The 23,429-nt window shown below is 46.3% G+C and overlaps 2 protein-coding genes and 1 long non-coding RNA gene across 4 annotated transcripts in view; all 3 read right to left on the bottom strand.

Moving 5' to 3' along the window:
• LOC148048782 (uncharacterized) overlaps positions 1–23,429 on the bottom strand; it is a 158,517-nt gene that overhangs the window by 105,796 nt on the left and 29,292 nt on the right. The window lies entirely within an intron of this gene.
• Positions 2,695–9,938, bottom strand: LOC148048786 (serine/threonine-protein kinase MRCK gamma-like). Its single transcript, XM_087703733.1, has 5 exons — positions 9,894–9,938; positions 9,108–9,202; positions 7,268–7,398; positions 6,191–6,272; positions 2,695–2,946 (listed from the first exon to the last, which is right to left on the bottom strand). Exons 1-5 carry the CDS (start codon positions 9,928–9,930, stop codon positions 2,719–2,721), a joined length of 573 nt encoding a protein of 190 aa, XP_087559859.1. The 5' UTR covers positions 9,931–9,938; the 3' UTR covers positions 2,695–2,718.
• On the bottom strand, positions 15,862–23,091 carry LOC148048785 (serine/threonine-protein kinase MRCK gamma-like). The gene is made up of 5 exons (XM_087704418.1): positions 23,037–23,091; positions 22,251–22,345; positions 20,410–20,540; positions 19,333–19,414; positions 15,862–16,089 (listed from the first exon to the last, which is right to left on the bottom strand). Exons 1-5 carry the CDS (start codon positions 23,089–23,091, stop codon positions 15,862–15,864), a joined length of 591 nt encoding a protein of 196 aa, XP_087560544.1.

Here is a 23,429-nt window from a genome sequence, read left to right as displayed (position 1 = left end):
CTGCCTCCTTTTGCTTAGCGGCATCGATTTTTAAAAACAAAAAAGAGCTGAGATCTTGTGGAGTTAATAAAACCCTGAGTAAAGTAAACATATATATATATAAAGGAGAGTTTACTGACAATACCTTACGGTTTGTCCCACTTGTTGCAATCAAGGGCTCAGATAAAAAACACCTGATATTCTCAGTCTCTCCAAGCGCACAAAATGAGTTTTTTTTTATTGAGTTTTATGAGTTTTATTAGAATTTGTAGGCCGCCCTTTTCCCTGAGGGGACTCAGGGCGGCTCACATAAAACTGGGAAGGGGGGAATACAAACATCAAGATAGAAACATATAATAAAATGGTAGGCAACATACATTCATCATTCGGGAGGGGTAACTATCCTTATCCCCAGGTCTGACGGGCGAGCCAGTTCTTCAAGGCTATGCGGAAGGCCTGGACGGTGGAGAGTCCAGGAGAAAATGTCCAGGAGAAAATGTCTTTTCTCTAGCTAGTATCGCTGTGCCTGCAGGAATAACTTTTTGTCTTTTTCATTGTCGCTCTAGCAGACAAGTTGTCAACGTTACTACTAGTCTTGGTTGCCGGCTGCTTTGGCTGCTGCATGTTGGCCTTCCGAGCAGGTCCATTTCCAAGTGTTCTGGAAGCTCCACTAGGAACTGAAGGAAGAGCAGCTACAGGGGCTGCTGGCTGCTTCTTGCTGGGAACCCTGTTTGGTGGCTGGGGGGGCTTGCTGGCCTTTTGCTTGGCAGCAGGGGGACAAGCAGTTGCCACCCCACTGGTCTGCGAAACTGAGGTTCCGCTAGCAGCTCTGCCACCGTCATCCATCTTCACATTCACAGGCTCCAGGCGGGTGGGATGTGTCTGAATGGCTTGGCAGGTTGTAGTTTTCACTTTGGTCCTTTTAGGGAGCCCACGTCAAGAGCAAAGCAACTTTCAGCTTGCTGTGGCCAAGGTAAACCACCTCATTCAAACCGCACACTGCCAGGAGCTCGCTTGCCTTGCGCCGGGGAGCAGCGCTAACCGTCCGTGCAGCCTGAGTCTGTTCTCAGCCCCCGCCAGCCACAGTCCACCTCAGTCCACAATTCCTGCAAGAGGGCTTTGGCCTCCAACCTTGTTAGCTAAACTCATTTGGACTGCAGTTCTTCAAACTCTGTTTGGCAGTAAGCTAGTTTGAAGACGAATGTAATTCCAGTTGCTCTTGGGAAAATTTGCTCAGTAATGTGGAATACACCCCCCCCCCACGAAATTTTTGGGGATATTCAAAGGGGGGGATGGAATATTTCCCCTAAAGGAGAAATGGGGGGGAACCTTAAGGGAGGCAGAAATCAGCCTGTTTCCCTGCCCCAAGAAGAAACTGAAGCCAGTTTATAGAAATGCTGATTTGTTAATCTATTCAGAAGGAGAAGGAGTCGGGAAAGAACTTCAGATAAGCAACACAAATCAAGCGTTGATAAAATTAACTTGAAAGCCTAGAATTTATATTTCCCCTTTAATGTCTAACCAGGAAGATGGGAATTTGGTTCTCAGGGCGGTTGATAAAGGAACCATCTTCACACTTGTGTATTGGCTAAAATCTGCATTCCGACTAATGGGAGGGGTCTCGACTGCTTTAATTCCACTTGCATTGCCTAAGGGGATTCAGACGTTGCTTTGAACTTATTGTTTTCACTTCGGCTTAATAAAAGCTTCCTTTTGAAATGCTCCGTTTCAAGAGTCTTCGCTTTCTTAAGCTAGAAGGAGAGGCGATCCTTACAGGGAAGCTCCATTTCTGCAAGTGGCATTCATGTGCACCCGCTGGAGCTGTGCACAAGAGTGCACACAACCACTGCTTGCACACAACCATTTGCACCACCACCCCCCGTGATGGGTTCCGGATCCCGTTGCAACCAGTACGCTGCTACACGGCCCGGCGTCCACCATGTGCCTGCGCGTAGCACACGGATGCATACTTACAGCCCACGATGCTTCAGCTGCTGGGCGGAGCATCGCGCAGATGCCGTATGCTCCGTGAGCATGCGCAAAAGCCTCGATCAGCTCAAATACAGGCAGGGAGGGTGGGTGGCTGGGCCCACCGTACACTGTACCGGAACAGTACCTGGTGCCCCCAGAAGGCCCCAGTATGCCCGTACTGAGGTGTACCGGTTGTATCTCATCACTGGCCCCCACCCACCCACAGTGCTGACCCATAAAACTGGGAAGGTTGGAGACCCCTTCGTGCACTCCACCGCAAATCAAGGCCACTGTCCCTGCTCCAGAAACTGGGGGAGCAGACCAGACCTGTTGGGAGTATACTCCTAGTGTTGGGTAGGCAATATAGATTTGTATACAATAACAAATGGTCGATGTTGCTTTAAATGAGTGAATGTACTTATCAGCTGTGATTAACTTTGCAATAAGAGGGAGTCAGGAAAGCTCACTCCCTCTCTCTGCTTGATACTACTTACTCGCTTGATGGCTGGAACGTGAACTGCAACTGTAAGCAATTGTTTGTTCTTTGAATTGTGTTTGGACGAATATCTACTATCACTGCTTGTGAAGCTATTAGTAGTAATAAAGCTACTTGTTTTTACTGACAGTGTCTGAGACTCTATTCGTGTGTTTTCTACTACTAGCAACGTTCCTTTTCTCTCGGTGTACATTCCGCTGCACTACTTTCTGTCTCCGAACGGAGAGACCCCTAACAAGACCCACCCACTCCGATCTCCCAGAACCGTAATTTCAGGAAGCACCTATGATTGCGGCTGAGAGGGCGTGGGGGATGAAGGGCAGCCCGTTGTCGTAGGCCTCCTTCAGCACGTAGACCGCGCGGTCGCAGTGCCGGTTCTGTCGCAGCAGCTGCTGGAGCTCGCTCAACACCTGGGTCCACCTCTGCATCTCCGCCTCGCTGTCGGCCAGGAAGAGCACGGAGCTGGTGGTGGGAGGGCAGGAGAGCTGAGTGGACGTCACCTGCGGAAGGAATGGGGTAAGTGAGCAGGATGCCAGCCGGTGCCCGGCAATGCTCCAAGCCGCACCCCTCCCAAACCGGCTGTAGTAATTTGAGATCTGACTCCGCCGACAGCATGCGTGGAATCCCCCCCCCCCATTCTGTCCCCATGACGGCACTGAGAGTTGACACCCCTTTTTATAACAGGTCTTTTTATTCACAAGGATAAACAAAAAAACCCAACATAATTAGTCCCAACAAACCAAGTTAATCCAAGAAATCCAAATTGCTGTATACTGAAAACGAGCGGTTGTTCATTTCCTATTTATTTCCTCCTATTTATTTCCCAGCCAGGGAGGGACTGGATAGTGTCTGCGTCTGCTTTTCCCTGAGAGCCGTCTTATTCCTTTCCTTTGCTCTCCTCTCCTCTTTGCACATAAGCACATCTGGGCCCCATCTGTTCCTCCCCCTCCCTCAGCTCAGGCCCTGAAGGCAGCTGCCTCTCCACCTGGGGGAGGACGGAAGGCCCCGGCTCTGCCTCCCCCTCCTCCTTGCCTGGCTCTGCTGCTACCTCTGGCAGCCGACGGGCCATGATAGGTTTTTGTTTGTTCCTATAGAAATGGCTAGTAAAAATTTTGGGGAACAAACTTAAAAATGACTGCTTAAAAAAAGTTGACTGGCGGTGAAATACAAAAAAGAAAAAATTATGTTGGTGAAATACAAAAAAGAAATCCAATATTTAATACTACATATACTTACAGCGGCAAGGATCACCTTCGCCCAGAAATAGAAAAACAAACTAACCCCAAATGAAGATGAAATAATAAGAAAGATTATGGACTGTGCTGAAATGGATAAATTAACGAAAGAAATACAGGGAAAGAAAGAATCAGAATTCTACCAGATATGGGATAAATGGTACAGGTGGATGGAGGAAAGAAACAAAAATCAATGATAGAATTTAACAATACTCAAAAATAATAGTTATGAGTAAATAAGAGGGTTAAGAATGATGAAATCTAAATGAAATACGATAGAAGGGGAAATAATATAAGGTGAGCGATATCGATTGATGATTGCTAAGATAAAAAACAGGAAGTTCCTGTTCGCACTGTATTGTATAAATGTGGTGTACGTCTAATTTTTGTTTGTGTGTATTTTACATGCTTGTTAATAAAAATCTTTTTAAAAAAGTTGACTGGCTAACTTACCTCCAAATCAAAACTAAATACAATAATGATACTAAATTATATAACGTCGAAACACAACCACACGAATTGAATAAAATTATTCAAAGCGCAGATAGAAAGATGATAGGGAGAATATATAAATTTCTCCTGAAGTATAAAATGGAAGAGGAAATTGTGAAAGAACAAATGATAAAATGGGCACAGAACTTTGACTATAATATTGAATTAGACAAATGGGAAAAATTTTGGGGAACAAACTTTAAAATGACACTATCAGTTGCGTACACAGAAAACCAGTGCAAAATGTTTTACAGATGGCACCTGGCACCAACAAGGTTAGCTAAAATCTTAACAAATACTTCCCCAAAATGTTGGAAATGCGAATCAATACACGGAATATATTACCATTTATGGTGGACCTGTGAGGAGGCTAAAAATTTTTGGGAAAGGATCAAAAATTGGCTGGAGGCAATAATAGGGGTTAAAATAGAATGGAAACTGGAAGTTTTTTTAAATTAGGAATAATGTCTGCGAAATACAAAAAAGAAATCCAGTATTTAATATTACATATAATTACAGCGGAAAGGATTGCCTTTGCCCAGCAATGGAAAAACAAATTAACTCCAAGCGAAGATGAAATAATAAGAAAGGTTATGGATTGTGCTGAAATGGACAAACTAACTAAAGAAATCCAGGGAAAAGAAGAATCAGAATTCTACCAGATATGGGATAAATGGTAAAGGTGGATGGAGGAAAGAAACAAAAATCAATGAAAGAATATAACAAAACTCATAAATAATAAAGTTATGAGTAAAATAAGAGGGTTAAGAATGGTGAAATCCAAATGAAATACAATAGAAGGGGAAATAATATAAGGGGAGCGGTATCAATTGATGATTGCTATTAGAAAGAACAGGAAGCTCCTGTTCGTATTGTATTGTGTAAATATGGTGTACGTCTAAGTTGTGTGTGTGTGTATTTTACATATTTGTTAATTAAAAAGAGAAAAGAAATGGCTACAATAGTTCATTTAGCGATTGTTCAAAGTAACAACGGCACTGAAAAAAGTGACTTATGACCATTTACGACATTTACGACCATTGCAGCCTCTCCATGGATACACAATTGAAATTAGGATGCTGGCAGCCACTGACTCGTATTTATGACAGCTGCCGTACCCTTTTGTGACCTTCTGGCGAGCAAAGTCAATGGGGAAGTCAGATTCACTTAACAACCGTGTTACTAACTTCACAACAGCAGGGATTCACTCAACAACTGCGGCGAGAAAGATCGTAAAGTGAGTCAAAACTCAAACGATTCGCTTAGCAAGAGAAATTTGAGGCTCCACTGACTACCTACATATAGCATCTTGCAAAAGTAAAAAAGATGAGGTAAACTTATTCTACTGGGCTCACAAGAGTCCGAAGTCAATGCTTTTTCTTCTTCTTCTTTTTCCATTTTCCCGTACACTTTTTCCTCTTCCACTTTCCCTCCCCTACTTCCCCATTATTTTCATTTTTCTTGGTATTCGATTTTTGGATAAACTAATAAAAAATTGAATGTCAAAAAAACCCAGTTGGGGCTTTGAACACATCCTTGTCGCCACCGTATAGGCTTTTATTTATTTTTTTCAGCGTACTGCCTTCAGACATTTTCAAATCCTGATTTTTCAGAGGCTCTTTTCCCACAAACCTGGCACAGACCCCCCCTTTTTTGAGCTTTAGTCCTGGGAAGCCCCCCTTGGGACTCAGCAGCTGCCCCACATGGAGAAACCACAGTTTAGAACAGTGTTTCTCAACCTTGGCCCACCTGAAGATGCGTGGACTTCAACTCCCAGAATTCCCCAGCCAGCGAATGGGAGTTGAAGTCCACGTATCTTCAGGTGGGCCAAGGTTGAGAAACACTGGTTTAGAATCTGTGCTCTCTTTGCAAGTGAGCTGGGAGACCCTCAAAGGCCACTCAACAGGACTCGTTCATTGCTCTGAGATCTTGCACTAACCACAACTCGAAGGTCCCCATTGGGTACCAGACAAAGGCATTCCCATTCCGGATGTTTCCTGTCCCTTCTGGTTCTTACCCGGAAGATACAAGGCACATCTTTATTGTTGGCGTGGATGACATCGGAAGCCAGGACAGGAGCCACGGAAAACTGCTCATCCCTGTCAAAATGAGTAAGAAAAAAATTGTACCCAGTTCCTCATGAGGAGTGATTAAGAATAACAGTATAATAGTTCGAAAGGGACCCTGGAGGTCTTCTAGTCCAACCCCTGCTCAAGCAGGAGACCTTGTGCCATTTTGGACAAATGGCTGTCCAGTCTCTTCTTGAAAACCTCCAGTGAGGAAGCACGCACAACTTCATAAGATAAGTCATTTCACTGATTAATTCTTCCCACGGTTAGAAAATTCCTCCTCAGTTCTAAGTTGCTTCTCTCCTTGATTAGTTTCCACCCATTGCTCCTTGTCCTGCCTTCAGATGCTTTGGAGAATAGTTTGACTCCCTCTTCTTTGTGGCAGCCCCCGAGATATTGGAAGACTGCTATCATGTCTCCCCTGGTCCTACTTTTCATTAAACTAGACATGCCCAGTTCTTGCAACCGATCTTCATATGTTTTAGCCTCCAGTCCCCTAATCCTCTTTGTTGCTCTTCTCTGCACTCTTTCTAGAGTCCCAACATCTTTTTAGTATCAATGAGTAGAGAAAATGTCTAAGTGTAATATCATAGAGGTTGGGAACTTCCATCCCAGGAGCCTAATGTGGCCCATCAATCTGATCCAAACCTCAGATTCCTCTAAAGCCACTCTACGCATCATTGCTGGGTTTGCCTAAGATATCTAAGAAGGCTGCCAACGATCTAACCCAGAGCTTCTCAAATTTGGCAACTTGAAAATGCGTGTGCTTTAACTCCCAGAATGCTTTAAGAGGGGTGGACTCCCACTCCCAGAATCCCCCAGCCAGCATGTTTTAAGAGAGATGGACTTCAACTCCCAGAATCTCCCAGCCAGCAGGTTTTAAGACGGGAGGACTTCAACTCCCCGAATTCCCCAACTAGCATGCTTTAAGAAGAGTGGACTTCCACTCCTAGAATCCCCCAGCCAGCATGCTTTAAGAGGGGTGGACTTCAACTCCCAGAATCCCCCAGCCAGGATATACTCACCGCATATCTGTGACATGCATGACACCCGGTGAGATCTTCCCTTCCGAGGCATCGAAGAGAAAAATCTTAAAGTCACTGACCACCACGAAGGCCTTCTGCCAGCCCTTCCTCACCCCGGAGGGTTTGGGCACCTTGGGATAAAAAGAGAAACAGGCAAACTCGTTTTCGCCAGAGAAGCAGCTTCGAGTCCAGGAAATATTTTCATTCCTGCAGGGCAGGAGATCCACTCAGAGCATGGGATGTAGAATAACAAGGTGGGAAGGGACCTTGGACGTCATCTAGTCTAACCCCATACCCAAGGCAGGAGACCCTTTGCCATTTCGGACTAATGGATGTCCACTAATTTCTTTAAAAGCCTCCGGTGTTGGAGCACCCGTATCTTCCGGAGGCAATTGATTAATTGTTCTCACTGTCAGGAAATTTCTCGTTAGTTCCAATTGGATCTCTCTCTAACCATCTTCCACCTGTTACATCCTAGGCCAGTGATGGCGATCTTTTTTAGCACCAAGTGCTCAAACTGGAACATGCTTCCATGTGCATGTTTGCGTGTGCCAGGGCACCAGAAACCCCAAACACCAGCTAGCTGGTGTGCGCATGCCTGTTTTGGGGCCATTTTTGGCTGTTCTCAGGGTGTAATTGGCCAGGAAACAACCAAAAAACAGCCTGAAAAATGGCCTGGTTTTTGGCTGTTTTTCATGCTGGTTTTTTGACCATTTTCATGCTGTTTATTTGGGCTGTTTTCATGCTGTTTATTTGGTCCATTTTCATGCTGTTTTGGGGGAGCATTTTCATGCCGTTTTTCGGGCCGTTTTCTGGCACTCTTTCACCCATGAAGACCAGCTGGCGTGTGTGCCCCGGAAACCACATGTGCCCACAGAGAGGTATTTGCATGACAGCCCTGGCACGCATGCCATAGGTTCGCCATCACAGCCCTATGCCAGTGGTTCCCAAACTTGGCAACTTTAAGACTTGTGGACTTCAACTCCCAGAAGCTCTGCTGGCTGGAGAATTCTGGGAGTTGAAGTCCACAAGTCTTAAAGTTGCCAAGTTTGGGAACCACTGCCCTATGCTATCACTTCATATTTAGTCTGGAAAAGATTTATTCCCATCTTGCTCATTTTTTTCTTTCATAATCCAGTTTCCAGCCTCGGATCTCTTAGTGGTGTCCCATCCAGGCTCTAACCCAGCCCACCCCTTAGCTTTTTTTTTTTCCCACGGTCAAGCAAACTTTGAATTACAATCCTGAAGTTGGACGACAACTGCCATTCCCAAGATCTGCCCTACGCAACAAACTTGAGTCTCTTACTGTTCTATCCCAAGCCTCTACAATATATATGGACGCAGACTTGGCTGTCTGCCACAACTAAGGAGGGAGATAAGGAACGCCTTGGCTGGGAGCCCAGAAAGCTATCTCTATGAAACAATCTTCTCCCAATCTTTCTCTATGGCTGGATCAGTAAATTGTTGTTTTCTGCAAAATTCTTCTCTCGTTGCCCCACCTATAAGCTCTCCGGGAGGGGCCAATCAGTAGCCACCTGTCCCTATTTCCTTCTGTGAGCCTTTTTCCAAAGCTGCTCCCTCCTCCTCGCAGCATACGTACGTCAGGGTCAGCCTCCCTCTGTTCTTCCTCACTGCTCCCTGACTCAGACGCCACCTGGTGGCCAACAGGCATCTCTAGTCCCTGCTCTGACTCCGAACACCCACCAGAGTCTTCCTCAGCCTCCAGGGCAGTCCCATCGTGGTCATCGCTGTCAGGTTCCACCAACAGCTCAGCCGGCCGCTGTTGGGTCACAACACTTCCCGACAAATACCCCTCAAAGGCGGTGCCAGTTCCATTTACCGGATTCACCCCCAGGGTTTTCTGCAGCTGATCCGGGGGCATGGGGCAGATGGAGGCTCCGGCCGCACAGGACACGTGGCAGACAAAGTTGCAGGCTGAAGAAGAAGGGGGGAAAGCGAGAAAAAACGTTTTCTTGGTCTGTTTAAATTACTTAGCCCTTGCAGGAAGAGAGCTGTGTTGTCCTAGAGTGGCCAAAAATCAGGGGGAGGCTTGTAACCACTTTTCCAACCTCTCTTTCTCAACCTCACCAACTTTTAGAGGTGTGGACTTCAACTCCCAGAATTCCCCAGCCAGCCACTGTGTTGCTTGAAATGGCCCTTTAAGAGGTGTGGACTTCAACTCCCAGAATTCCCTAGTTAGTCACTGTGTTGCTTGAAATGGCCCTTTAAGAGGTGTGGACTTCAACTCCCAGAATTCCCCAGCCAGCCACTGTGTTGGTTGAAATGGCCCTTTAAGAGGTGTGGACTTCAACTCCCAGAATTCCCTATCATTTTAGTTGAGATTGCCCAAAGCCTTTTGATGTACATCATAGCTAAGCTGTAGGCGAAGAACCAGCTGGAGCAATCATTTCCCTGGCTTTTAATTAAGCTATGGTCTGTTCTCCTGCAATCAAGTTAAGTTTCTAGTCCTCATGCACCACAATGAAAACGTGCCAAACAGGAATGTAGAGAGATTGCCATGATAAGGGTCTGTGTTTTGGGGGGCCTCGGGAGTCATTCCCAACCTGCCCCCCCTTCCCTTGTCCCCCTCCTCCCCATGTACGGTGTCCCATAAGATGCCACTCACCCTCACACGCCAGGCCTTGGCGGACCAGGCCGAGCATCAGCGATGTACAACCCATGCACTTGGTGGGGGCCGAGAAGCTGTGGGTTTTGAAGCTGTGCATTTTGGGCTAGGAAAAAAACAACAGGGAGAAAGTTTGCAGGATGCTTTCAGGTTAACAGATTAGCAGAGTTGGAAGGGACCTTGGAGGTCATCTAGCCCAAACCCCAGCCCAAGCAGGAGACCCTACACTCTTTCTGACAGAGGGCAGTCCAGTCTCTTCTTGAAAGCCTCCAGGGATGAAGCTCCCACCACCTCCGAAGGCAACTTCTGTTCTTTACAGATTAATAGACTTGGAAAGGACCTGGTAGGTCATCTAGTCCAACCCCATCCCCCCCCGCCCAAGCGGAGACCCTACACCATTTCTGGCAGATGGCAGTGCAGTCTCTTCTTGAAAGCCTCCAATATATATGTCTTTTCTTTGCAGAAAAAGGACAACAAACTTTTAAATTTCAAAAACTTTCACGATGAAGCCCTTAAGTCTTCACCTTAAGGGATGCCGAATGGCCACTCTCGCCAACGGGGGCTCCTGCCTGCATGAGAAAAACACAAAAGCGTAAGAAGAAGTTACGGGGAGCAGAAAACATAGAAATTGAAATACTTTGCGCTAACCTGGTTTCTGAGTTTTGCCCATATTTTTTTCCCAGGTTCAAGGGGGAATCTCTTCCCACTGTCCTCCGGCCCCACATCTAGCCCCAAGCCACGTTTTATCAATCCTTTGCTGATTGTTTTGGCGAAATCGTTTATTAAGCGATGCCAGCTGGACAGAGAATGAAGAAAAGGGGCCAGGGAGAAACACAACAGCCGTAGTTTTGGATAACTATATTGGTTTTAAAAAATACAAATACTGCCCAGTTGCCATCAGAGCACAAAGCATCCCTTGGCAGACCCCTCCCCCGACAGCACCCCAAGTTAACAGCACAAGGAAAAAGGGAGGGGCTTCTGGGGGGAGGGGAGAGCTTTCCGAGAAGGATGGAGAAAGAGCGTCCGGCTGGAGCAAAGACCCCTCCTCAATCAGTAAGCATCTGCACCAGGCAGGAGCAAGCAGTGGGCTGGTTTAGTTGGTGCCCCCTCCTCCTTTCCCACCCCCCCCCAGTTTAAAGGCAGGCTTGCTCTCCCCACGAAGGAGGCAGGGCGCCCCTCAGCAGCCGGGGGTCTCCCTCCTGCCAGGGTTCCTGAGGAAAGAGCTTTCAAAAGGCGCCTCTCTCCAAGTGCAAACGAGATCAAGGGCAGGAGAAAAGGGGGGCTGGGGGGGACCCCCGAGGGATGCAGAAGTCAGAGGGACCAGAACTGGTTCCGACTGCAATCACAGCTGGAAGCAAAAGCAATAGCAGTAGACTTATATACCGCTTCATAGGCCTTTCAGCCCTCTCTAAGCGGTTTACAGAGAGTCAGCATATTGCCCCCAACAATCTGGGTCCTCATTTTACCCACCTCGGAAGGATGGAAGGCTGAGTCAACCCTGAGCCGGTGAGATTTGAACTGCTGACCTGCTGATCTAGCAGTAGCCTGCAGTGCTGCATTTAACCACTGCGCCACCTTGGCAGAGAGGCAAAGAACCATCTCCTCTGGGCCAACTGGGCAGGATAGGTTAGGGGGTGAGGCTCAGGATTGGCTCCCTCCGGGCATATGGGACGTAGGTGAAGGGGGGCAGAGGAAGTCCAGGGGTGCCTCTAGACTAGAGGAACTCTGCAGCTCTTCCTCCTCCCTGGGAAGCCGTGCAGAGTCGGGGGGGGAATCGTCATCCTTGGTGAGAAGTCCTTCCCCATAGGAGGGTCCACCGTTTCCCAGCAAATTCTCAAAGGGGGAGAAGGGCCCAGAAGAGCCATCCGAAAGGACTCGGGGGGCAGGGATCCCATCCATGGATCCTCTGGGGTGGGGGGCAATGTTCCCTCTAATTTTTTTTCAGTGTGTGCGGAAAAGTATAGTGTTTGAGGATTTTCATTCCTGAGCACCTGAATTTTTTTCACAGATTTCACCCAAGACAACAACGAAATCAGTGTTATTTGAAACTCAAAGTTATGTTTATTCAAGGTATTAGCTTAATTTAAAGTGTTATATAATATATAACTATATAATATATATAGTAAATTGAGGACTACTTGTATTCAAGTTCAATGGATGACTCTCTATGGGGAAAGGATCAAAACTTCCCTCTATCCACATTTTCCATACTATGAATTACTTTATATGCTTTATACTTCCCCCACTTACTATCCAATAGTCTGCAGTGATATTAGCAAGTTATGAATAAATTACCCATTGATGTAGATTAGCAATTGGGGTACATAAACCTATTATTTATTGAGTTGCACGTATACAACATTTATATATTGGATGGCTGTAAACTATATTTAACCATTTGTTTTTATATGATGATCCAAGAACTGGAACCATTTGCTGTATCAATGCTATGGATGGTAACACCTAGCTGACCATGGCTGATCCCCCAAAAACTAGTAGACTCTTTACTGCTGTCAAAACAATCCACATGGAGGTTAGGCCAATTTGAACTTGCTAAAGAAATCTGATCAGTCACCTTTGAGAGGATGAAGCAATAGAAAATAAACTTGGCTTTCAATATATTAAATGGCTCATTTAATATACAGCCCTTTCATATGCAAATAGTATAATAATGCATGGAATGTGTGATGATTTGTAAGTACTAATTACGGGCGGGAAGGGGGAATAGGAACAGGCGCGAAGGGGGAATAGGAACAGGCGCGAAGGGGGAATAGGAACAGGCGCGAAGGGGGAATAGGAACAGGCGCGGCGGCTTCTCTGAAAAAAAAGGAAAGCGTCGAGAAGGGCAGGAAAGCAAACTAAGCTCTGAGGAAAACGCTCGTGTAATTTGAAGGGCAGAACCGCTTTTGTAATGGCGTCTCTTGGGAAGGAGGCCAGGAAATTGGGGAGAGATGAATGCAGGTTGTTCGGGCGACAGCTGCACCTTGAACGCTTAGCCTCATTTCAGGGACTTAGTATTTACCGTGTGTTCCATTCGAGCACTCGAGGCACCGACAGACGTTAGGAAAGCCGTGAAGAAGGCTGAGGGGGGGGGGCAGAAAAAAAGCAGGGAAAGACGCCTATGAGAGCAGCCCGTGTGATTATTGTGAGTGGAAAGTTAATGTAGAGGACTGGAACGAGAATTTTAGGTGCGGCTTCCTTGAACTTTACGGGTGGCCTATACACTTTATTCTCTCAGGCTGCTTCTGCCCATCTAATTCTGCCTCCTTTTGCTTAGCGGCATCGATTTTTAAAAACAAAAAAGAGCTGAGATCTTGTGGAGTTAATAAAACCCTGAGTAAAGTAAACATATATATATATAAAGGAGAGTTTACTGACAATACCTTACGGTTTGTCCCACTTGTTGCAATCAAGGGCTCAGATAAAAAACACCTGATATTCTCAGTCTCTCCAAGCGCACAAAATGAGTTTTTTTTTATTGAGTTTTATGAGTTTTATTAGAATTTGTAGGCCGCCCTTTTCCCTGAGGGGACTCAGGGCGGCTCACATAAAACTGGGAAGGGGGGAATACAAACATCAAGATAGAAACATATAATAAAATGGTAGGCAACATACATTCATCATTCGGGAGGGGTAACTATCCTTATCCCCAGGTCTGACGGGCGAGCCAGTTCTTCAAGGCTATGCGGAAGGCCTGGACGGTGGAGAGTCCAGGAGAAAATGTCCAGGAGAAAATGTCTTTTCTCTAGCTAGTATCGCTGTGCCTGCAGGAATAACTTTTTGTCTTTTTCATTGTCGCTCTAGCAGACAAGTTGTCAACGTTACTACTAGTCTTGGTTGCCGGCTGCTTTGGCTGCTGCATGTTGGCCTTCCGAGCAGGTCCATTTCCAAGTGTTCTGGAAGCTCCACTAGGAACTGAAGGAAGAGCAGCTACAGGGGCTGCTGGCTGCTTCTTGCTGGGAACCCTGTTTGGTGGCTGGGGGGGCTTGCTGGCCTTTTGCTTGGCAGCAGGGGGACAAGCAGTTGCCACCCCACTGGTCTGCGAAACTGAGGTTCCGCTAGCAGCTCTGCCACCGTCATCCATCTTCACATTCACAGGCTCCAGGCGGGTGGGATGTGTCTGAATGGCTTGGCAGGTTGTAGTTTTCACTTTGGTCCTTTTAGGGAGCCCACGTCAAGAGCAAAGCAACTTTCAGCTTGCTGTGGCCAAGGTAAACCACCTCATTCAAACCGCACACTGCCAGGAGCTCGCTTGCCTTGCGCCGGGGAGCAGCGCTAACCGTCCGTGCAGCCTGAGTCTGTTCTCAGCCCCCGCCAGCCACAGTCCACCTCAGTCCACAATTCCTGCAAGAGGGCTTTGGCCTCCAACCTTGTTAGCTAAACTCATTTGGACTGCAGTTCTTCAAACTCTGTTTGGCAGTAAGCTAGTTTGAAGACGAATGTAATTCCAGTTGCTCTTGGGAAAATTTGCTCAGTAATGTGGAATACACCCCCCCCCCCCACGAAATTTTTGGGGATATTCAAAGGGGGGGATGGAATATTTCCCCTAAAGGAGAAATGGGGGGGAACCTTAAGGGAGGCAGAAATCAGCCTGTTTCCCTGCCCCAAGAAGAAACTGAAGCCAGTTTATAGAAATGCTGATTTGTTAATCTATTCAGAAGGAGAAGGAGTCGGGAAAGAACTTCAGATAAGCAACACAAATCAAGCGTTGATAAAATTAACTTGAAAGCCTAGAATTTATATTTCCCCTTTAATGTCTAACCAGGAAGATGGGAATTTGGTTCTCAGGGCGGTTGATAAAGGAACCATCTTCACACTTGTGTATTGGCTAAAATCTGCATTCCGACTAATGGGAGGGGTCTCGACTGCTTTAATTCCACTTGCATTGCCTAAGGGGATTCAGACGTTGCTTTGAACTTATTGTTTTCACTTCGGCTTAAAAAAAGCTTCCTTTTGAAATGCTCCGTTTCAAGAGTCTTCGCTTTCTTAAGCTAGAAGGAGAGGCGATCCTTACAGGGAAGCTCCATTTCTGCAAGTGGCATTCATGTGCACCCGCTGGAGCTGTGCACAAGAGTGCACACAACCACTGCTTGCACACAACCATTTGCACCACCACCCCCCGTGATGGGTTCCGGATCCCGTTGCAACCAGTACGCTGCTACACGGCCCGGCGTCCACCATGTGCCTGCGCGTAGCACACGGATGCATACTTACAGCCCACGATGCTTCAGCTGCTGGGCGGAGCATCGCGCAGATGCCGTATGCTCCGTGAGCATGCGCAAAAGCCTCGATCAGCTCAAATACAGGCAGGGAGGGTGGGTGGCTGGGCCCACCGTACACTGTACCGGAACAGTACCTGGTGCCCCCAGAAGGCCCCAGTATGCCCGTACTGAGGTGTACCGGTTGTATCTCATCACTGGCCCCCACCCACCCACAGTGCTGACCCATAAAACTGGGAAGGTTGGAGACCCCTTCGTGCACTCCACCGCAAATCAAGGCCACTGTCCCTGCTCCAGAAACTGGGGGAGCAGACCAGACCTGTTGGGAGTATACTCCTAGTGTTGGGTAGGCAATATAGATTTGTATACAATAACAAATGGTCGATGTTGCTTTAAATGAGTGAATGTACTTATCAGCTGTGATTAACTTTGCAATAAGAGGGAGTCAGGAAAGCTCACTCCCTCTCTCTGCTTGATACTACTTACTCGCTTGATGGCTGGAACGTGAACTGCAACTGTAAGCAATTGTTTGTTCTTTGAACGAATATCTACTATCACTGCTTGTGAAGCTATTAGTAGTAATAAAGCTACTTGATTTTACTGACAGTGTCTGAGACTCTATTCGTGTGTTTTCTACTACTAGCAACGTTCCTTTTCTCTCGGTGTACATTCCGCTGCACTACTTTCTGTCTCCGAACGGAGAGACCCCTAACAAGACCCACCCACTCCGATCTCCCAGAACCGTAATTTCAGGAAGCACCTATGATTGCGGCTGAGAGGGCGTGGGGGATGAAGGGCAGCCCGTTGTCGTAGGCCTCCTTCAGCACGTAGACCGCGCGGTCGCAGTGCCGGTTCTGTCGCAGCAGCTGCTGGAGCTCGCTCAGCACCTGGGTCCACCTCTGCATCTCCGCCTCGCTGTCGGCCAGGAAGAGCACGGAGCTGGTGGTGGGAGGGCAGGAGAGCTGAGTGGACGTCACCTGCGGAAGGAATGGGGTAAGTGAGCAGGATGCCAGCCGGTGCCCGGCAATGCTCCAAGCCGCACCCCTCCCAAACCGGCTGTAGTAATTTGAGATCTGACTCCGCCGACAGCATGCGTGGAATCCCCCCCCCCATTCTGTCCCCATGACGGCACTGAGAGTTGACACCCCTTTTTATAACAGGTCTTTTTATTCACAAGGATAAACAAAAAAACCCAACATAATTAGTCCCAACAAACCAAGTTAATCCAAGAAATCCAAATTGCTGTATACTGAAAACGAGCGGTTGTTCATTTCCTATTTATTTCCTCCTATTTATTTCCCAGCCAGGGAGGGACTGGATAGTGTCTGCGTCTGCTTTTCCCTGAGAGCCGTCTTATTCCTTTCCTTTGCTCTCCTCTCCTCTTTGCACATAAGCACATCTGGGCCCCATCTGTTCCTCCCCCTCCCTCAGCTCAGGCCCTGAAGGCAGCTGCCTCTCCACCTGGGGGAGGACGGAAGGCCCCGGCTCTGCCTCCCCCTCCTCCTTGCCTGGCTCTGCTGCTACCTCTGGCAGCCGACGGGCCATGATAGGTTTTTGTTTGTTCCTATAGAAATGGCTAGTAAAAATTTTGGGGAACAAACTTAAAAATGACTGCTTAAAAAAAGTTGACTGGCGGTGAAATACAAAAAAGAAAAAATTATGTTGGTGAAATACAAAAAAGAAATCCAATATTTAATACTACATATACTTATAGCGGCAAGGATCACCTTCGCCCAGAAATAGAAAAACAAACTAACCCCAAATGAAGATGAAATAATAAGAAAGATTATGGACTGTGCTGAAATGGATAAATTAACGAAAGAAATACAGGGAAAGAAAGAATCAGAATTCTACCAGATATGGGATAAATGGTACAGGTGGATGGAGGAAAGAAACAAAAATCAATGATAGAATTTAACAATACTCAAAAATAATAGTTATGAGTAAATAAGAGGGTTAAGAATGATGAAATCTAAATGAAATACGATAGAAGGGGAAATAATATAAGGTGAGCGATATCGATTGATGATTGCTAAGATAAAAAACAGGAAGTTCCTGTTCGCACTGTATTGTATAAATGTGGTGTACGTCTAATTTTTGTTTGTGTGTATTTTACATGCTTGTTAATAAAAATCTTTTAAAAAAAGTTGACTGGCTAACTTACCTCCAAATCAAAACTAAATACAATAATGATACTAAATTATATAACGTCGAAACACAACCACACGAATTGAATAAAATTATTCAAAGCGCAGATAGAAAGATGATAGGGAGAATATATAAATTTCTCCTGAAGTATAAAATGGAAGAGGAAATTGTGAAAGAACAAATGATAAAATGGGCGCAAAACTTTGGCTATAATATTGAATTAGACAAATGGGAAAAATTTTGGGGAACAAACTTTAAAATGACACTATCAGTTGCGTACACAGAAAACCAGTGCAAAATGTTTTACAGATGGCACCTGGCACCAACAAGGTTAGCTAAAATCTTAACAAATACTTCCCCAAAATGTTGGAAATGCTAATCAATACACGGAATATATTACCATTTATGGTGTACCTGTGAGGAGGCTAAAAATTTTTGGGAAAGGATCAAAAATTGGCTGGAGGCAATAATAGGGGTTAAAATAGAATGGAAACTGGAAGTTTTTTTAAATTAGGAATAATGTCTGCGAAATACAAAAAAGAAATCCAGTATTTAATATTACATATAATTACAGCGGAAAGGATTGCCTTTGCCCAGCAATGGAAAAACAAATTAACTCCAAGCGAAGATGAAATAATAAGAAAGGTTATGGATTGTGCTGAAATGGACAAACTAACTAAAGAAATCCAGGGAAAAGAAGAATCAGAATTCTACCAGATATGGGATAAATGGTAAAGGTGGATGGAGGAAAGAAACAAAAATCAATGAAAGAATATAACAAAACTCATAAATAATAAAGTTATGAGTAAAATAAGAGGGTTAAGAATGGTGAAATCCAAATGAAATACAATAGAAGGGGAAATAATATAAGGGGAGCGGTATCAATTGATGATTGCTATTAGAAAGAACAGGAAGCTCCTGTTCGTATTGTATTGTGTAAATATGGTGTACGTCTAAGTTGTGTGTGTGTGTATTTTACATATTTGTTAATTAAAAAGAGAAAAGAAATGGCTACAATAGTTCATTTAGCGATTGTTCAAAGTAACAACGGCACTGAAAAAAGTGACTTATGACCATTTACGACATTTACGACCATTGCAGCCTCTCCATGGATACACAATTGAAATTAGGATGCTGGCAGCCACTGACTCGTATTTATGACAGCTGCCGTACCCTTTTGTGACCTTCTGGCGAGCAAAGTCAATGGGGAAGTCAGATTCACTTAACAACCGTGTTACTAACTTCACAACAGCAGGGATTCACTCAACAACTGCGGCGAGAAAGATCGTAAAGTGAGTCAAAACTCAAACGATTCGCTTAGCAAGAGAAATTTGAGGCTCCACTGACTACCTACATATAGCATCTTGCAAAAGTAAAAAAGATGAGGTAAACTTATTCTACTGGGCTCACAAGAGTCCGAAGTCAATGCTTTTTCTTCTTCTTCTTTTTCCATTTTCCCGTACACTTTTTCCTCTTCCACTTTCCCTCCCCTACTTCCCCATTATTTTCATTTTTCTTGGTATTCGATTTTTGGATAAACTAATAAAAAATTGAATGTCAAAAAAACCCAGTTGGGGCTTTGAACACATCCTTGTCGCCACCGTATAGGCTTTTATTTATTTTTTTCAGCGTACTGCCTTCAGACATTTTCAAATCCTGATTTTTCAGAGGCTCTTTTCCCACAAACCTGGCACAGACCCCCCCTTTTTTGAGCTTTAGTCCTGGGAAGCCCCCCTTGGGACTCAGCAGCTGCCCCACATGGAGAAACCACAGTTTAGAACAGTGTTTCTCAACCTTGGCCCACCTGAAGATGCGTGGACTTCAACTCCCAGAATTCCCCAGCCAGCGAATGGGAGTTGAAGTCCACGTATCTTCAGGTGGGCCAAGGTTGAGAAACACTGGTTTAGAATCTGTGCTCTCTTTGCAAGTGAGCTGGGAGACCCTCAAAGGCCACTCAACAGGACTCGTTCATTGCTCTGAGATCTTGCACTAACCACAACTCGAAGGTCCCCATTGGGTACCAGACAAAGGCATTCCCATTCCGGATGTTTCCTGTCCCTTCTGGTTCTTACCCGGAAGATACAAGGCACATCTTTATTGTTGGCGTGGATGACATCGGAAGCCAGGACAGGAGCCACGGAAAACTGCTCATCCCTGTCAAAATGAGTAAGAAAAAAATTGTACCCAGTTCCTCATGAGGAGTGATTAAGAATAACAGTATAATAGTTCGAAAGGGACCCTGGAGGTCTTCTAGTCCAACCCCTGCTCAAGCAGGAGACCTTGTGCCATTTTGGACAAATGGCTGTCCAGTCTCTTCTTGAAAACCTCCAGTGAGGAAGCACGCACAACTTCATAAGATAAGTCATTTCACTGATTAATTCTTCCCACGGTTAGAAAATTCCTCCTCAGTTCTAAGTTGCTTCTCTCCTTGATTAGTTTCCACCCATTGCTCCTTGTCCTGCCTTCAGATGCTTTGGAGAATAGTTTGACTCCCTCTTCTTTGTGGCAGCCCCCGAGATATTGGAAGACTGCTATCATGTCTCCCCTGGTCCTACTTTTCATTAAACTAGACATGCCCAGTTCTTGCAACCGATCTTCATATGTTTTAGCCTCCAGTCCCCTAATCCTCTTTGTTGCTCTTCTCTGCACTCTTTCTAGAGTCCCAACATCTTTTTAGTATCAATGAGTAGAGAAAATGTCTAAGTGTAATATCATAGAGGTTGGGAACTTCCATCCCAGGAGCCTAATGTGGCCCATCAATCTGATCCAAACCTCAGATTCCTCTAAAGCCACTCTACGCATCATTGCTGGGTTTGCCTAAGATATCTAAGAAGGCTGCCAACGATCTAACCCAGAGCTTCTCAAATTTGGCAACTTGAAAATGCGTGTGCTTTAACTCCCAGAATGCTTTAAGAGGGGTGGACTCCCACTCCCAGAATCCCCCAGCCAGCATGTTTTAAGAGAGATGGACTTCAACTCCCAGAATCTCCCAGCCAGCAGGTTTTAAGACGGGAGGACTTCAACTCCCCGAATTCCCCAACTAGCATGCTTTAAGAAGAGTGGACTTCCACTCCTAGAATCCCCCAGCCAGCATGCTTTAAGAGGGGTGGACTTCAACTCCCAGAATCCCCCAGCCAGGATATACTCACCGCATATCTGTGACATGCATGACACCCGGTGAGATCTTCCCTTCCGAGGCATCGAAGAGAAAAATCTTAAAGTCACTGACCACCACGAAGGCCTTCTGCCAGCCCTTCCTCACCCCGGAGGGTTTGGGCACCTTGGGATAAAAAGAGAAACAGGCAAACTCGTTTTCGCCAGAGAAGCAGCTTCGAGTCCAGGAAATATTTTCATTCCTGCAGGGCAGGAGATCCACTCAGAGCATGGGATGTAGAATAACAAGGTGGGAAGGGACCTTGGACGTCATCTAGTCTAACCCCATACCCAAGGCAGGAGACCCTTTGCCATTTCGGACTAATGGATGTCCACTAATTTCTTTAAAAGCCTCCGGTGTTGGAGCACCCGTATCTTCCGGAGGCAATTGATTAATTGTTCTCACTGTCAGGAAATTTCTCGTTAGTTCCAATTGGATCTCTCTCTAACCATCTTCCACCTGTTACATCCTAGGCCAGTGATGGCGATCTTTTTTAGCACCAAGTGCTCAAACTGGAACATGCTTCCATGTGCATGTTTGCGTGTGCCAGGGCACCAGAAACCCCAAACACCAGCTAGCTGGTGTGCGCATGCCTGTTTTGGGGCCATTTTTGGCTGTTCTCAGGGTGTAATTGGCCAGGAAACAACCAAAAAACAGCCTGAAAAATGGCCTGGTTTTTGGCTGTTTTTCATGCTGGTTTTTTGACCATTTTCATGCTGTTTATTTGGGCTGTTTTCATGCTGTTTATTTGGTCCATTTTCATGCTGTTTTGGGGGAGCATTTTCATGCCGTTTTTCGGGCCGTTTTCTGGCACTCTTTCACCCATGAAGACCAGCTGGCGTGTGTGCCCCGGAAACCACATGTGCCCACAGAGAGGTATTTGCATGACAGCCCTGGCACGCATGCCATAGGTTCGCCATCACAGCCCTATGCCAGTGGTTCCCAAACTTGGCAACTTTAAGACTTGTGGACTTCAACTCCCAGAAGCTCTGCTGGCTGGAGAATTCTGGGAGTTGAAGTCCACAAGTCTTAAAGTTGCCAAGTTTGGGAACCACTGCCCTATGCTATCACTTCATATTTAGTCTGGAAAAGATTTATTCCCATCTTGCTCATTTTTTTCTTTCATAATCCAGTTTCCAGCCTCGGATCTCTTAGTGGTGTCCCATCCAGGCTCTAACCCAGCCCACCCCTTAGCTTTTTTTTTTTTCCCACGGTCAAGCAAACTTTGAATTACAATCCTGAAGTTGGACGACAACTGCCATTCCCAAGATCTGCCCTACGCAACAAACTTGAGTCTCTTACTGTTCTATCCCAAGCCTCTACAATATATATGGACGCAGACTTGGCTGTCTGCCACAACTAAGGAGGGAGATAAGGAACGCCTTGGCTGGGAGCCCAGAAAGCTATCTCTATGAAACAATCTTCTCCCAATCTTTCTCTATGGCTGGATCAGTAAATTGTTGTTTTCTGCAAAATTCTTCTCTCGTTGCCCCACCTATAAGCTCTCCGGGAGGGGCCAATCAGTAGCCACCTGTCCCTATTTCCTTCTGTGAGCCTTTTTCCAAAGCTGCTCCCTCCTCCTCGCAGCATACGTACGTCAGGGTCAGCCTCCCTCTGTTCTTCCTCACTGCTCCCTGACTCAGACGCCACCTGGTGGCCAACAGGCATCTCTAGTCCCTGCTCTGACTCCGAACACCCACCAGAGTCTTCCTCAGCCTCCAGGGCAGTCCCATCGTGGTCATCGCTGTCAGGTTCCACCAACAGCTCAGCCGGCCGCTGTTGGGTCACAACACTTCCCGACAAATACCCCTCAAAGGCGGTGCCAGTTCCATTTACCGGATTCACCCCCAGGGTTTTCTGCAGCTGATCCGGGGGCATGGGGCAGATGGAGGCTCCGGCCGCACAGGACACGTGGCAGACAAAGTTGCAGGCTGAAGAAGAAGGGGGGAAAGCGAGAAAAAACGTTTTCTTGGTCTGTTTAAATTACTTAGCCCTTGCAGGAAGAGAGCTGTGTTGTCCTAGAGTGGCCAAAAATCAGGGGGAGGCTTGTAACCACTTTTCCAACCTCTCTTTCTCAACCTCACCAACTTTTAGAGGTGTGGACTTCAACTCCCAGAATTCCCCAGCCAGCCACTGTGTTGCTTGAAATGGCCCTTTAAGAGGTGTGGACTTCAACTCCCAGAATTCCCTAGTTAGTCACTGTGTTGCTTGAAATGGCCCTTTAAGAGGTGTGGACTTCAACTCCCAGAATTCCCCAGCCAGCCACTGTGTTGGTTGAAATGGCCCTTTAAGAGGTGTGGACTTCAACTCCCAGAATTCCCTATCATTTTAGTTGAGATTGCCCAAAGCCTTTTGATGTACATCATAGCTAAGCTGTAGGCGAAGAACCAGCTGGAGCAATCATTTCCCTGGCTTTTAATTAAGCTATGGTCTGTTCTCCTGCAATCAAGTTAAGTTTCTAGTCCTCATGCACCACAATGAAAACGTGCCAAACAGGAATGTAGAGAGATTGCCATGATAAGGGTCTGTGTTTTGGGGGGCCTCGGGAGTCATTCCCAACCTGCCCCCCCTTCCCTTGTCCCCCTCCTCCCCATGTACGGTGCCCCATAAGATGCCACTCACCCTCACACGCCAGGCCTTGGCGGACCAGGCCGAGCATCAGCGATGTACAACCCATGCACTTGGTGGGGGCCGAGAAGCTGTGGGTTTTGAAGCTGTGCGTTTTGGGCTAGGAAAAAAACAACAGGGAGAAAGTTTGCAGGATGCTTTCAGGTTAACAGATTAGCAGAGTTGGAAGGGACCTTGGAGGTCATCTAGCCCAAACCCCAGCCCAAGCAGGAGACCCTACACTCTTTCTGACAGAGGGCAGTCCAGTCTCTTCTTGAAAGCCTCCAGGGATGAAGCTCCCACCACCTCCGAAGGCAACTTCTGTTCTTTACAGATTAATAGACTTGGAAAGGACCTGGTAGGTCATCTAGTCCAACCCCATCCCCCCCCGCCCAAGCGGAGACCCTA

This window comes from Thamnophis sirtalis, unplaced genomic scaffold (assembly GCF_051295495.1).
Source record: "Thamnophis sirtalis isolate CommonGarterSnake01/CBP01778 unplaced genomic scaffold, rThaSir2_p1.2 scaffold_2, whole genome shotgun sequence".
Lineage (NCBI taxonomy): Eukaryota > Metazoa > Chordata > Lepidosauria > Squamata > Natricidae > Thamnophis > Thamnophis sirtalis.
This window is presented reverse-complemented; position numbering and strand designations above follow the sequence as displayed.

Bases quoted from the DNA above. Each gene is read 5' to 3' on its own strand.
- LOC148048786 (XM_087703733.1), bottom strand. From the start codon at position 9,930: ATGCTCGGCCTGGTCCGCCAAGGCCTGGCGTGTGAGG. The intron at 9,203-9,893 runs GTGAGTGGCATC...CTTCTTCTTCAG, and splicing joins CCAAGGCCTGGCGTGTGAGG to CCTGCAACTTTGTCTGCCAC. The intron at 2,947-6,190 runs GTAAGAACCAGA...TTCCTTCCGCAG, and splicing joins ATGTGCCTTGTATCTTCCGG to GTGACGTCCACTCAGCTCTC.
- LOC148048785 (XM_087704418.1), bottom strand. From the start codon at position 23,091: ATGGGTTGTACATCGCTGATGCTCGGCCTGGTCCGCCAAGGCCTGGCG. The intron at 20,541-22,250 runs GTAAATGGAACT...TTTTATCCCAAG, and splicing joins AAACCCTGGGGGTGAATCCG to GTGCCCAAACCCTCCGGGGT. The intron at 19,415-20,409 runs GTGAGTATATCC...TCATTTTGACAG, and splicing joins ATGCATGTCACAGATATGCG to GGATGAGCAGTTTTCCGTGG.